General features: G+C 46.1%; 1 protein-coding gene across 1 annotated transcript in view; it reads left to right on the forward strand.

The window, feature by feature from the left end:
* The first annotated feature begins 230 nt into the window (after positions 1-230).
* RAB2A (RAB2A, member RAS oncogene family) overlaps positions 231-16,066 on the forward strand; it is a 267,732-nt gene continuing 251,896 nt past the window's right edge. The window contains exon 1 of the mRNA XM_086965785.1: positions 231-489. Within this exon, the coding sequence (XP_086821911.1) occupies positions 444-489 (46 nt within the window). The 5' untranslated portion in view covers positions 231-443. The remainder of the gene's footprint in view (positions 490-16,066) is intronic.

Consider the following 16,066-nt stretch of genomic DNA (forward strand, 5'->3'; position numbering starts at 1 on the left):
TTACAGTGTTCCGGGTTGTAGGGAGGGCCCAGCAATAGAAGCAGCCACATCGACGGTCCGTCGGCGCACGCGTGGTGCTTAGCGCTGAGCTGTCAGCACTTCCGGGAAAGGGAGAGGTTCAGAGCGAGGCTGCGTGACGTGCCCGGGAGCTGCTGCGGGCTCAGCAGTAGAAGCAGCCACATCGACGGTCCGTCAGCGCACGCGCACTGCCTAGCTGTCAGCACTTCCGCGAAAGAGAGAGTTTCAGAGCGAGGCTGCGTGACGTGCCCAGGAGCTGCTGCGGGCCCGGCTGTCATTGTTCTATTTTCCGCACTGCTCGGGACTGGACTAGCCCCTCACCCGCGCGTAGAGACCGAAGTAAGGATCGCGACCCCCCGCCCTGAGGGACACACCAGGAAAGCGTCCCGCAGCCCCAGCAACAGCAGCCAGTGGGCGGCGGCACCATGGCCTACGCGTACCTGTTCAAATATATCATCATCGGGGACACAGGTGAGCGACGCCCAGCCCTGGGTGAGGCGTGGGGTGGGTTGTCTGGCAAATTCAAGGCTCATTGGGAAGTCTGTGCACCGCCAACAGCTTGAATGTTCTGAATGCATAAAAGAGATGGTGTAAGGCTCAGTCGGCAATCATTTTATCCTGACTGGGTACATGTTTAGAACAATGTTGGTTTATCAGTGTCATAATTTCGATAAAATCTGTAATGCGGTGGCGCCATACGCACAAGTCTGTTGAGCTTCGTGCTAGTGAATTTAAGCATGTTTGTAGATGAGTGGATTGCTGCAAGCATCTAGCACTTATTTTGATTTGTTTTCCCATCTGTTTTTGTTTTTTCAGCTTCTAATGAATATTCAGTTCTGAATCTTTTTTTTCGCCGGATAATGAAAACCGTTTAAAACAAGTGTGCATTTGAACATATATGTGTTTAAACCACCTTAAGATAATTCTAGATCAGCTGTGTTACCTTCCTAGCGCTAAAAGCAGGTTATTCATGATCCAGACACAGAGCTTTTAATTAAGGAAAATGCAAAGTTAAGCCAGTGGCAGCCCCTTTCTTGTTAGAAAATGTATGATAATTTGTTTTCTACAGCCCAGCCTAGTACACTTATTTGGTTTCCCATTTAGGGATGGTGCTTTTTCTCTCTCATGAAAGCCAAAGTAGGTCTTAAGTACCTTACCCCAGATTAACAAATTGTTTGTGCCGGGTTTGCAACACAAAAGTGATGCACACCAGTGCAAAATGTATTTTTTTTAAATGTACGTTCCAGTGCAGAACTCGTTTTGCACTGAAAGTTGCCTCAAAGGAATGCAATATGTACAACAGTGTCCCAGAGGGAAACAGAGTATTCGGTACATTTGCAGGAATTATGCAATGACCCTGCTGTCACAATCAATCAATGTTTAAGAAGAGTCTTTGAGCAATCAAATAATCACATCATGAGTAAACAGACCATTCCAATGTGTGAAAAGGTACTACAAGTAACAGCGCAGTGAGAATGCAAAATCGGTGGACAATATGCAAATAAACAAAAGTAGCACATATAATCACAACCTTGTCTTAACCATATGAACAGCAATTACAATGTAGAGGCCCATAAAAATAAATTTTGAAGGTTTCTCAGAGTCTGGCAGCCAATGTTAATATGGTTAAGACTGATAAGTTAAAATTTTTACCATTTATCAACATTTAACGGGGTCTTCCTCAGGACAGACTAGTAGAAGCCTTGACCTATAAAGGAATAAGCACCAGTACAGTGTCACGACAATAAGTGGGTGAACAATGCCCTAGAAATGGACATGAATGACCAGCCAAATTCCCTTAGCGCGTCCAACCCAGTCCAGATCAGTGCATGGCTGTCCTCCTCGCTCTGCACTAGTTTGCATTACTGTGCGTCTAGGGGGCATTCCATGGGTGGTACATGGGCGTTCCCATGCAACCACCCATGGTTCTTGACACAAAACCCTATCTCCTAACAATAGTAGATACGGTTTTGTGCCAAAAAATAGTGCCTCTTTGAAACGGGTGTTAAAAGGAGAAATGCTTTTAGTTCTTCTAACTTTTCCCATTTTGCATGTGTGCCGCACTGTGCAGCACAATCTGAAGTGAGAAAGTTATAAAGTAGTCTAAGTTTAGTATTTTATACAGGACTGGTACACTTCCAGTAGAAAGCCCATGCTATACTCATGCACACATCTTCACACTATGGTGCAAAGGTATTTGTGTGGCTCTCCACTTCCTGATTGTGCACCGGCACTAGGAAGCGAGAAGGATAGTGCCATATCTCAGTGGCTGTGGCGCTTTCCTACTTTCTCCCTGTCATGCAGCGCAGCAACTTGGGGTGCTGCACTGCCTTCCATGACACCTTAGTAAGTCGGGGCCCTAGTGTTCGATTTACAGAAAGTGAGCTCCTGATTTCTGCCTAGGTGTGCAAAAAAAAATCACTTTCTGAATGTAAATTCTACGTACTGATTCACACCTGGATTAATTGCAGAGAACTCACTCGGAAGGGATTCTGAATTTCTGACTAATAACCAGTTTGATGCATACATAAACAGTTGTTAAGGTATTCTAATTTAACACAGTGCTTGACTCACCTGGACCAACTCACTCTATAAAATATGTCTATGACGAACAGAGTACCTAATGAATGTACTTCTATATGGTGTCCAAGAGTTTTGGAAAATACCCTTCGAGGTAGAGAAACCCTAAAAGATTCTTGAGAATCTCATATAAGGCAGCACTATTGAACTGTTCCGTTCCTCCAAGCTGTAGCCTCTTAGGTGGCTATTCTTTGCGATATTGTATCTGACACAACTTCACTGTCATGTATAATTTTGGCAGAAACTGAGGTACGTTGAGCCTCAAGTGTGACTTTGCTCTTCGTATAATTGTACAAGAATATCTTTGTTTTATCATTTGTGATGACATTCTCTATACTTTTTCAAAAGTAATTTACCTTCTCCAGCTTGTTTTATTCAGGACAAATATCTAAACCCTAGATGTTTATGGGTAGTAAAAATGCTTTCTTGTGCTACAATCATATTTCTAATGAGCATTTGACTGATTATTTAATCCGGACAGTTTGATTATGTGCCGCATACTTTCAAGAGATGGACTTCCTGTCAAGTACAACCATCATTGCCAAAACCTGGACTCATTATTCTAGTCCCATGGCCATGTATCATATCATTTTCTCTTTTCCCTCTAATTTACTATGGCATCTTGTGAGAATGCCCAAACCTCTGCCCGCTAAAGCATTTGGTACTGAATTTTCGATTTATAAACACTGACCATAGGAACTACACATTTTATCACACTGTCACACCCACGTTCTATTTTGTAAAAAAATATTTTTCAATCGATGGTCCTAGTCTAAGATTTTGTTAAAAATGTGTCAAATGTAAGGCACAAACTCCAGTATATTGGGTCAGCTTTAGCTTGACGTTTATCACTTTCCCAAAGGACATGACCTTAATTTTAGTACAGTTAATGCTACTTTTAAGATAATCGTTAAAAAGATGACGCTGCTTCAGCATCCCAAAGGGCATTTGTCAAGTACGATTGTGTCCTTTGGATATTGCATGACCTTCACTAACAGGGAACCTGTTTCTGGGGATAAGAACCTAAAACTCTTAACCAGCAGCCACGTGTCAACTTTTTGTATGTCATGATTTGTTGAAAAGTGTAACTTTCAGACTTCTCCTCAACTTCAACCTATGTATGAAAGGGAGAATGCCAAAAGTGAATTTTTGGAAAATAGTTAGAACTCCTTTCCTCACCGAAGAGTCTGGTCCGAAAATAGATATTGCCATTTGTAACTCAGATTGGGTCAGACACTTCGAAAGAGTTCACGAAGGAGAAGAACATAAAGAAGGCCAAGTGGAGTCACTGATCTCCCTTGCCAACTGTTCTTTTAATGGTAATTAGTATTTTACATTGGGGGAGGTGGAAAAGGCGCTTAGTAAAAGCAAGGGCGCTAAGGCGCCTGGGCCGGATGGGGTCCCCATAGACCTTTTTAAGAGTATCCCAGCCCTGTGGGCGCCCCTTTTGGTTCAGGTGCTCAATGCTAGCTGTGTTGCTGAATTCTTGCCCACATGGGTGGAATCTGTAATTGTTTCAATTTATAAAAAGGGAAATAGACAGGATCCTGCCTGTTATAGGCCTATTTCACTATTGGATTCCTTTATAAAAATAGCGGGCAGAATTATCCTAGACCGACTACTGGAATGGGCGGAGGAAAACTCTGTCCTGTCCGATCTCCAGTATGTCTTTCGCCCAGGTCTGGGGACAGTAGAGCAGGGTTTGAATTTGCTCTTGTTGATTGGGAAATACACAAGGGCAAAACAAGGAAACTTGTTTTTGACCTTTGTGGATCTCTCGTCCGCCTTTGATTGTGTGGTACATTCCAAACTATGGTCTATACTGGAACATTCAAATATTATTTATTATCTTAAACATTTTTATAGTAATGCTACGGCCCGAGTACGTTTTGGTCTAAATGGATAATGCACTGACACAATACCCATTAGGAGCGGGGTCAGGCAGGGTTGTGTCATGGCCCCCCTTCCTTTTTAATTTATATATTAACGGTTTGGAAGGTGTCTTGTGCAAAGACAGTTCAGATCCCCCCTTCGTAGGCGGCCGCCCAATACCAGCACTTTTGTACGCTGACGATGCTGTACTTATGTCACGTACACAGGTGGGCCTACAGCGTGTGGTCGATAGTTTCTGCCGTTTCATGAAGGAGTTGGGTCTGAAAGTCAACACATCAAAAACCTTTACTATGTATTGTGGTAAACAAAATATATCCAAGAGACCAATTTTTATAGCAGGGCAGAAATTGGAATTTGCTAAACATTTTTCCTCCCTCGGGATACATTTTGCTCAAAATGAGACGTGGTCTCAAGCTATTTCTGTTAAAAAGCTTGAGCTTTCAAGATCTACTGCCGCTCTCAAAATCTTTTCTAGCAAGTTAGGAACAAGACCCCCCGTGGAATTGATTAAAATCTACAAAGCTAAGTGTGTAGCCGGCACTATTTATGGCAGTGGGGTGTGGGGTCTTGCTAACCCCGCACCCATCCAGGTGCCTGAAAATACCTTTTTAAAATATATACTGGCAGTACCTAAAAGCTCTTCCATTTGCCACTCAGAACTTGGCCTATCTTACATTACTGATCTTATTAAAATAGAGCCAGTTCTTATGGCACAGAGTCTGGACCCAAGAAGCGACACATTTAAACAGAGATGTCCTGACAGATATACTGAAATTGGATGGTGCCATAAAAATCCAATGGGTTAAGTATGTACATAACTTTCTTAAAGATATCGGGAGAGAAGAATACTTACAGAATCCCTCTGATATCTCAGCAATTTCTCGAAAAAACTTGAAGAAAGAGTGTCTAGCACTTTTGGATTCCAATAGGACTGCTTCGGAGGTCCTAAAATCCTCTATTCAGCAGCATCAACTGGTTTTAGCACGTTTTAAGATTCAGCCCTATTTAATATATGTAACAAGCACTTATGAGCGATTTCTGCTCACACGTTTCAGATTTAACATCTTCCATAGATTGGTTAGCTTTCCCACGATCAACAACTGGACACATGAGCTGCCACTCTGTCGATGTGATAATACCTCTCCTCAGAGTACGATTCATGTATTTCTTTTTTGTAAATTTTATGACAAAATGAGGAAAATTGTTTTACTACCTTTATTAAGAGAGCTAGGACTTCGCCATTGTCGTGTGGCGATGATTAGCATTCAAGCTCTAGACAATCATGTATCTGTATCAAGAACAACTTTGTTCCTAAAAAATGTTATAACTATCAGGAAACATAGGGCCACTTAATCTGCACTTTATAAATGAAATTGTTTTTATCTTCTTAATTAACTGGTTTTAAATGAATATAATGAAATTCTGTATTTTTATGTAACTATGTATTTACGATATTTTTATCTGTACTTTTATGATTGCATCAGACAATCGAATAAAGATATTTTGAATTGAATTGAGTAATAGCTAAAGTCTTGCATACTTCAGTAATATATTTAGATCAGAGAAACCATCTCACACTTGGGTAAGTTAAAAACCCGGAGACCATATGGTATCGATGCATTTATTGCTCTTTATCTTGAGGAGACAAATGTGGCTCAAGTCTAAGGATATGTAGCCCATAAAAATGACTTTCCTCTATACTTTTGGCTTCATGCGTGTGTCTTATACTGGTTGCCTTTAGTTGTAATCGTATCCTTGGTGTTTTGACTTCTTTCTAGGATCTAGCTTGATTGCTTTGCACTGTAGAGGGAGTTTGGACAGTGGAAGTGTAGGGTCTTATCTCCTTGTATAGCAGCATATGGAACGGCCTTTGCTCATCATGGTGAAATTCAGCTGTGCCGGGTCCATACTTAGCAGGCTCAGTAAAAGGGCAAGCAGCCACTCAGTATGGTCCCATCTGCTTATTTGGGATTGCTTAGGGTTTGGCTATTTAAGCCTGCAACCTGTATTTGTGTTCCATTAGCCAGCGGCACGAAGAAGCCTAACAAAAGAGCCAGAAAGACACTCGATACGTTTTAATAACTATGTAATAATTTTCCTGCAAGTAGGTAGGAGACCATTGTACGACTAAGCACTGGCTAAAGTTACTGCTAGTTGGGGCTGCTGTGATGATCCTACATGTTCTATATCTCGAGGATGATCGATGTACAGCAAAGCTCATCATGGGCTCCAGGAACTCAGCAGGCAGAGGGAATGCTGAACAGATGGGAGCATCTTGGGGAAATACACAGCCTGACAATGTGATGGTCAGATAAAATGGTCAATGAAATTGTAAATTTTTAAAAAGTTGAGCTTTAAAAAGCAGCGAGAAGTGATCTACCAACATTTCCATGGTCACACCTCGAACGTGACACCTGCTTCTTATTGTTATCCTGCTATTATCCCAGTGATACTAAGCTACTATTGATTGTGTTTCCATGGTGCCTGGTTGCCTCAATGTGAGCTATAAAACGGTTCCAGTATGTGCTAATATATATATATATATATATATATATGATACTTCGGAAAGCAGTTTACATATTACAAGCCCAACTCTTCTAGAACAGGCTGTAAAACAGGCAGCGTGTTTTTTTTTTTCTCTCTCCATTTTACCATATTTCTTCTATGAAGTCTTGTTTATTAATCCATGATTTTTTTTCAATACGCAGATATTGTCATTACTTTTCAAAATTGATACTACTGACACGGTTTTAATGCAGAGAAGTAATTTCATACTTTGTTTTGAGGAAGAGCAGGTGATGTGGCATGTTCACACATTTATGTAGAGCTGCAGAGGCACATCAACTGCCACTCCCTACATTTCTTCCCACTCATTGTTTGAAATTGCTTCCTGCACTGCCCGGTCATTCTTTTGGTTTGCATGCCTGCCAGGACCGCCACACCCAACCAGTTTTAATTTTTTCCCTTTTGTGTAGTCCGCGCCCTGCAGCTTGTTTGAGTTCTGTATATAGCGTATTAATTATTATCTTCTAGTGGGTATTGACAGCACTAACAGAACATCTCTCCTAATTCTGTACTTTACCACTTCTTCCAGGTCTGCCGCATTTCTCTTATATTTGCATTCTAGAAAAGTCTTTTGATTTCATGGGTAACTGTGGTAAAATGGTGACGCTGGAGGCAGTGCATCGCATTATGGAAGATGTGCTTATGGAAAATTGGGAGATACCCGTTTCACCTTAAAAAGAAAGAAAAAACGTTGACTTAGTTCTGAAAAAGTTAATGGGTCACTGTAATTCTTGATGTTCTGCCCGTGCATGCTTAAACTAGTGCTGTACGCGGTGCCAGGGCACGTTGTATGAAAGTGCGATCGATGGGGAAGGAAAGTTTACACTGTCATTGAAGCCACCAATGGGTGAGGTCGTGCACTGGTTGATAAGCAGGCATTGTGTTCGACCTGTCAGCCTTGGGGTGGTCTTTTCTGCTGCCCCTCCTCTTCAACTTTTTGCCTCCATTTTTGTGCTGGTCTCATTTTCGTTGACCTTAGGACTCTACTCAACTTACCACTGCTTATCGCTTTTAAAGTGCTTGTCTTCTCTCCTCTAAACAGGCTATAGTTGGCTTGTACCCAATTAGCATATTTAATGTACTTGTAAGTCTCTTGTAAAGTAGCACTACATGTGTCCAGGACCTGTAAATTAAACGCTACTAGTGGGTCTGATTTCTGAGACCGGACACAGACTATTTTGGGCCCCACAGCAATGTAAAACACAGTGGATCTTTCGTTTGGACCACACACTGGAGCATAATAGGGCTCACAAGCTTCTTGTCACCTTGGATATGGATATATACTTTAAAAGGAATTGTTCCCAGGCAAAGTGCACGCTCACAGGTTGTGCCTTCATTGACCGAAAAACTAGCTCCATTTGTGAACACCAAAAGGCAGTCCCATGCCTGACGTGTTTCAGACTAAACGTCTTTTCTCAAATGCTGCACATCGTACATTGCAGCAACTCCCAATTTATCTACTTGTTTGCGAATTAACCCTCAAGCAAGCCATTCCGCCAGTTTGATGCATTGCGGGATTAGGAGTTTCCATATTGCCCATGTGGGTTTCAGTGAAACAAATGTGCCTGCTGGCAGTGTCAATAACAACAAAGTCAGTTTTAAAATGACAGGCCAACTTGGCTCCGTAGCTCATTGTTTCAATAAACGTACCACGGACCCGCTACTTCTTTCAGCAGTGGTGCAACATGAGACTGTCTTTTGATGTTCACAAATGGAGCTGTTTTTTCAGTCCATAAATTCGCAACCTGTGAGTGTGTACTTCGCCTAGGAGCAATCCTTTTTGAATTAAGTAATAAGTCCGGCTCGGTTGATCAATTTACGTATGAAAAACCATATCCGCAATGTATGTAAGGTAGCAAACCACTTGATGAGGTCACTCAGAAATATCAAACCTTTCCTTCCACTAAATGATTTCAAGCAGGTCGTCCAAGCGCTTGTCTTGCTGAGGCTAGACTACAGCAGTGCTCCCCTCTGTGGCCTTCCTAAATGCGCCCTGGTTCCACTAAGTGAGAAAACAACACTGGGTGTGGGCCTCCCACAGTAAGGCCAAGCCTCTTTAGCATTACAAAACAACACAAGAGCCAGTACTGTGACTTCTATTTAGCTTTAGTTTCCTGTGCGCAAAGAATTAAACTAAGTGCGGGATGATAACAAATTTCACAGATTTAATCACTTTTATTTTTATGAAAGTTTTTTGGGATAAATTTGTTGGTTAAAGTTCACCAAAGATTCAAAACAATTGGGAAACGCAAACAATACAGGGTACAATATTCATAAAAATTACATTTTTCATAAAACACACATTAGTGAGAAAAACCAAACAATCATAAATAGTTGAGCAACATATACATTCAAAACTCACTCTCTCATACAAACCATACATACAAAAGTCAATATTCACAATTTAGAATGTCACTAAGTACATTTTGAAGGGGGAAGAAGAACACCATAGAGGTTTACTTTGGATTGAATTACCTATTTTTTGGGAATTTGCAAAATACTATTTAGAAGTCAAAATCTGGGGGCGCTAGGTGGCGCCAGACCAAGATGGCAGCACTGGCGTGAGGCTCCCGCCGGACCGAGCATTTTCTACATCCTTCAGCCATCCTGACCGGGCATAGCGGGTCGAGCATCGCCTCTTTGCCTCCGCCGCACCTTGCAGATCACAGCGGTACCTCTCGCGCCCGGATATTCCCGTCCAGCGCGTGGACAACAGCCGGTGAAATCTGAGCGGGCTGCGACGCTGGGAGGAGTGTTCTCTTGCGCCGGCCCTCACCGCCAGGAAAGACCGCGGCTTTGCGGCCTGCCCGGCGCTGCTGAAAGAACTTTGTCTGCGGGAGAGCGCCTAAGGACTGATCGCCGGAGCTTGCCGCCACGCCCGGGGGGGCCCCAGCTGTCATTTCAGGTGAGCGTTGCTTGCAACTGGCACCCACCTCCCGCCACTGCCCCCCCCCCCCGGCGCTGTGGCCGCGCTGCACCGTGTTTTTCCCTTTCATGGGCCTAGCTGTTGCCCGCCATCTTTGGCCATATACCCCTGCAACTTCGTCACCTTCTGCCAGGCCTCAAAGTACTTAACGCTCTAACTACCAGCACCGGTGTTGTGGCCACTAGTCTTGCCGGCGCTGCTACCTGCCCATCACAATATCGCCCGGAGTCACCCTCAACCCCATACCACGTGGTTGGCACCCCACGCAATCTTGAGGCCTGCTGTTCCTAGGCCGATCCTGCTGTTGCCGCCCCGTTTACCATTGCGGTATTCTGGACACTGCTGCATGCTTGATTTCTTCTGAGGGGCACCTCTGTAACCTTCGCAGTCCCGAGGCAACCTCTCAACCACATCGTCATAACGACCACGACGCCATTCTCTGCCTCCTTCGCAATTTACTGGTCACGCCATACCCTGTCACCCCTCCAGAGGCGGACTGCACAGAGGGGTTTCCTCTCCCTCCTCCCCCCTCCTATGTGAGGTGCCATACAATACATCGTCCTCTTCTTGTTGACCCAACCTGGTGTCGAGGCAACGATACTGCTCAGCACGTGGCCTGAACTACCTGCGGGTATTGCGTGGGACGTCTGTCCGCAATACAACCGCCACCCTACATCTACGACTTTGCTGCTTAACCTGCCTGGAAACCCCCCGCCCCACCCCCCCCTCATCTGAAGCCTGCTGCTCCCACTGCGTTCCACTAGTGTCCGCTCCACCGGCCTAGTCGGGGGAGGCCCATCCCCCCCCCCTTCTGCCTAGACCCTCTTACGACCTGGCGTCCACCCCTTCCACGGTGTCGCGGACACCCAGACGAGACATGGGCCGCAATGATGCACGTCAGTCCAAAATCCTATTTGAAGCCAAAAAAACTTCTAAAACTGCGCCGGGTGCTGAGGGCAGTCCTAATACCCCGGACCTGCAGGAGGATGACTGGAAAACACTTTTGCTGGACATGAAACAAAGCCTTTCCACAATAGACTCCAAAATTGATCCATAAACTCGCACATGGACAGAGTTGTGACCAAGCTGGAGCAACACGACACCCGCATCAAGGAGTCAGAGGACAGGATTTCGGTTCTGGAAGATGGCGCCGCTTCGACTAGCCGACAGGTCACTCAAATGGACAGGCTGCTCAAACTAATAGCAGACAAGAATGTGGATTTGGAAGCGAGATCCCGCCGTAACAATGTCCGTATTTTAGGCCTTGCGGAGTCCACCAACACAGGCAAAATGGAGACCTTTGTAGAGAATCTTGTCACGGAACTGTTTGGGAAAGAATCCTTCTCCTCACACTTCATTGTCGAGCGGGCCCACAGGTCCTTGGCAGCTCGCCCGCCTCCAGGAGCCCAACCACGTCCCGTCATTGTGCGATTCCTAAATTACAGAGACCGTGATGTGGTGTTACGACGCTCGAGAGAACTGGGGACTGTGAACTATTGCAATACTACTCTCTCTTTTTTTCCCTGACTTTACCCCTTCAGTCCAGGAGGCCAGACGCAAATTTGCAGGGGTAAAAAAGAAACTTCAGGCGCAGGAGATCCCATACGCCATGCTGAACCCGGAAAAATTGAAAATCTCCCTTCAAGGCAGGCATCAATTTTTTCAAAGCCCGCAACAGGTGGAAGACTTTCTTAAGCAACATAGGATAGACCAAAACAGCCAAGAAGCGGCTCGATGGCGGTCCAGGTCTCCATCACCAATGTCACAACAAGACTGAAATGACGTACTGTGATATTGATCCAATTAGTGCTGCGATCTCTGCCCTGTGCCTATGCGTAGCCTGATTCTTAGAAATTCAGCTGAGATGCTTGAACTGTACTAATCTCCCCGGTCTATAGTATACCTTAGTGCTCGGTCATCCACCTCCGTCCCACGCTGGGTCGTCCGGGGTAAGCCCGATGCCTGTGGGTGCAAGTAGGGAGTTGGTTGGCTGGTTTGGTGCCCCTAGTCTCTGTCCCCCAATGGGCGAGCCCCTAATTACCCCACCCCTCCTCAGGGTAGGGGCATGTGTAGTATCTTGTATGATCTTTGTTTCGTTTTGTTTCTGGGAAGGTGGGTGGGGGTTGTATACCCGGCTAGTTGGGGTTGCCGTTGTGGGTGGGAAGGAACTCCGTACCAATGCTGCTGTTATTGTAATGTTTGACATGTTTCTTTTGGGCAGGCACTGCGGGGGGATTCTGGGGGGTAACTGTCATTTCTATGCCATCAACTGTGCTGTGGTCTTGGCTCGCCCCATCACATGCTACATGATACGATATGTGTCTGAAAGGGTGACGTAGATGGTACACAACCGTCACAACAGTTTCAATTGGTCTCCTGGAACGTTCGAGGGCTGAACAACCCCAGGAAAAAGAGACAAATTCTGGGATACCTTGATAGGCATGGCATATCAATTGCCATGCTTCAGGAAACGCATCTACTGCCTGATAGCTCTCCCCTATTTGCCTCCAGGTGGGCCTCATGCAAGGTTTTCTCTTCTTACTCCAATTATGCCAGAGGGGTCACGATCTTGGTCAGACGGGGGTGAGGTTTACACCTGCTGGAACAGAAGTAGATTCATGCGGCAGATACTGCATGGTTTGGGGGAAACTACACTCGCATACTATCCTTTTCGCCTGCTACTATGGCCCCAATACCGACGACACTTCCTCGCTTCTCACAATGTGGGGTAGGATTCAAACATTGGGCATAGGCTGTGTCATATTGGGTAGTGACTTTAATACCGCTTTAGACCCTCGCCTTGACAGATCTGTCCCCCAGGCCTCACACTATTCCCATACCCAACGCATGCTGTCCTCCATTGTTGCTGAACACCACTACATCGACGCCTGGAGACACCTGCACCCGTCCCTCAAACAGGGCACTCGCCACTCTGCTGTACACTTCACGTGGGCACGCCTAGACTATGTGCTCCTATCGGCAGGCCTTGCTCCCTGGTTGGTTCACGCCCTACACCTCGCCAGGACCTTCTCAGACCATTCCCCGGTCCTAATATCGCTACGCATGCCCACTGAGGTCTCTCCTTACCTGAGCTGGCGTCTCAACCCTGCCCATCTCACGGATTCTGCCTTTAGGGCGGAACTCGAACAGGACATACAAGTGTTTTTCAAGCGTAATATGGGGTCGGTGTGGAATCTTACGACGGTCTGGGAGGCCTTTAAGGTCACGGTACGAGGCTGGTGCATCGCTAAGGGGGGAGGAGTCCTCAAATCATTACGAGATGAGCTGCGTAAGCTGGAAGCCGAGCTTCGCGAACTGGAACAGAGTAGAACTTGCGACGCCCGGCGACACTCTTCTAATGCCCTGCTAAGGGACAAGCTGAACGAGTATACGGAGGCAGCTGCTAGGGAGTGCAAGTTCCTCGGGAAACAGCACACCGCACGCGTCTTTGGAGAGGGGGACAGGCCTGGTAGGGCACTCGCTTCTGCTATCCGAGCCCCTCGATATAATAACTTTGTCTCGATTTTACTGGACGAGCATCAACTCCCACAGCGAGACCTCACAGAACAACTCCGCATCCTCTCCAGTCATTATTCCACTCTCTATACCTTTCAAAGATTGGCTCCCATCAACCTACATCCTTACCTGGAGGACACATTCATCGCGTGGCTTGGCCCATCTCAGCAAAAATTCCTGCACCATATACTTGAGGTAGATGAAATAAAAGACACTATCATGTCCATGAAGTCGGGCAAATCACCTGGTTCTGACGGGTTGCCAATTGACTTTTACAAGGCCTACATCCACATACTGGCCCCAATACTGTAACAAGTTTACTATTCGGCCCTAGAAGAGGGCACTCTGCCGCCCACTATGTGCGAAGCCCTTATAACGTCCCTCCTGAAACCAGGCAAACCGCCGGAGCACTGTGACTCCTATAGACCCCTCTCCTTGCTCAACACTGATGTAAAATGTTAGCGAAGGTGCTAGCGTCGCATCTTAACCTGCTGATGGAACGCTTAGTTTTGCCTGACCAAGCAGACTTTGTCCCCAACAGGGCGACGTCACATAATTTGCGTACCCTTCAAGCCGTGCTGCAGGACATCAACCCTCGCTGTGAGGCGGCTGCAGTTTTCCTAGACGCTACCAAAGCGTTTGATTCCCTTGAGTGGGATTACCTTCTGGCCCTTCTCAAACGGATGGGAATCCCGAATAGCTTTCTAGATTGAATAAAACTACTCTATTGCAACCCTAGAGCCTCAGTCCTGCTAAACGGTGCTCGGTCGGCTCCCTTTGAGATCCACAGAGGTACCAGACAGGGGTGCCCCCTTTCCCTGGTCCTCTTTGCGATCGCCATTGAGCCATTAGCGGCTAAGCACCGACAACACCATAATCACCGTTCTCTAATATACCCGGAGCACCAGCTACTCGTCGCACTGTATGCTGACGACATGACGTTGTATGTACATGAACCGAAAGAAAACATCAATCCCTTACTACGTGAAATCACTAAATTTGGTGCCATATCTGGTATACAAATTAATTGGTCGAAGTCTGCTCTATTCCCCTTAACGGGTATGACTGTGCATTTTCCCCTGGACTACCCTCTGATATGGGAAACTGAGGAAATAAAACATCTCAGTATCATAGTGTCCAGAAACCGGGAGGCTCTCATTAGGGCCAATTATGGCACTGTCCTGGATAAATTGACCGATGCCATCACTAAGTGGATCCATCTCCCACTTTCAATGGCGGGACGCGTCTCCCTGATCAAGATGGTGGTCCTTCCCAAGCTGTTATATCTTTTCACGAACATACCGTACAACCCGGACTCCCACTTCTTCCGCGCCCTCAATTCCCAAATGTCGCGCCTAATATGGGGTGGCAAACAAGCCAGGATTAGCCTAAAGACCCTCATGTTACCATATCATCAAGGTGGGTTTGATGTCCCTAACTTTCAACGCTATTACGACTGTGCCCAATGCCACTTCGCCGCATACTGGTTTCACCCTTCCCCCTCCCCCCCCCCCCCCCCCCCTTCATGGCCCATCTGGCGGTAGAAGATGGATATATGAGGCCTATACAACCGTCGGGTTATTTATACACTACTACGCGTATCACAGACCGTGACCCGACCACTGTGGACTGCACCGTTCAGGCATGGAAGCGCCTGGCGGACCACATGGAAGTCGACTTCCTATATTCTCCATGCATGCCTCTAGCGCATGACCCAAGACTGCGTGTCTCCTGTGAAGAGATCGGCCGTAAACTACTCACGAAGTTGGCGCTGCATACGTGGGGCGATCTTTACCTCCAAGGGCAGTTTTGAACATTGGCTCAATTCTTTGGGGAGTACACCCCCTCTATTAGGGATACGTTCCTGTATGTTCGGCTTCGGCAGAATGTCAAAGCGGCCACTCCTGCCTTCCCTGACGAGCCAGATACCTTGGCATCCCTCCACAACCTGTTACAAACGGACACCCCAAAACATGTTGTGTCTATGCTATACAAACATGCACAACCTGCCCCGTCACCCCCACCGTTAAAAGCATGTAGCGACTGGGATAACGACCTTGATGCCCCGCTATCAGACAAACAATGGGAGGACAGCTGCTCGCACACCAATGCAGTAACTGGAAATGCCCGTCTACGACTGATTCATTTCAAATTATTGCATCGACTTTACTATACCCCTTACAAATTGTTCCATTTCGGCCTACAAGACAACGACAGATGCCACAAGTGCGAGGGTGCTGACTTCTTCCACCTGGCGTGGACGTGCCCTGCTGTAGCGGGAATATTGGCATGAGATATTTAGTGCCTTGTCCGATATGGTTGGGGTGGTCATCGATCCCTGTCCTAAGGTTGCCTTGCTGGGCCATACTGTCCAGGCGCTGAAATCACATAGGAGGCTCAGTGCGAAGAATTTCCTATTAGCTAAACGCCAAGTGGCATGTAGATGGGGCAGAGGACGGGCGCCTACATTTAAGATGTGGCTAAACACGATGTCTACTTGGCAAGATCAACTCCATAATTATGCCGAACTCTTACCACACAAATCACGCCCCAAGGATCTCTGGGGCC

The sequence above is a fragment of the Lissotriton vulgaris genome, chromosome 4_1 (assembly GCF_964263255.1).
Source record: "Lissotriton vulgaris chromosome 4_1, aLisVul1.2, whole genome shotgun sequence".
Classification (NCBI taxonomy): Eukaryota; Metazoa; Chordata; class Amphibia; order Caudata; family Salamandridae; genus Lissotriton; species Lissotriton vulgaris.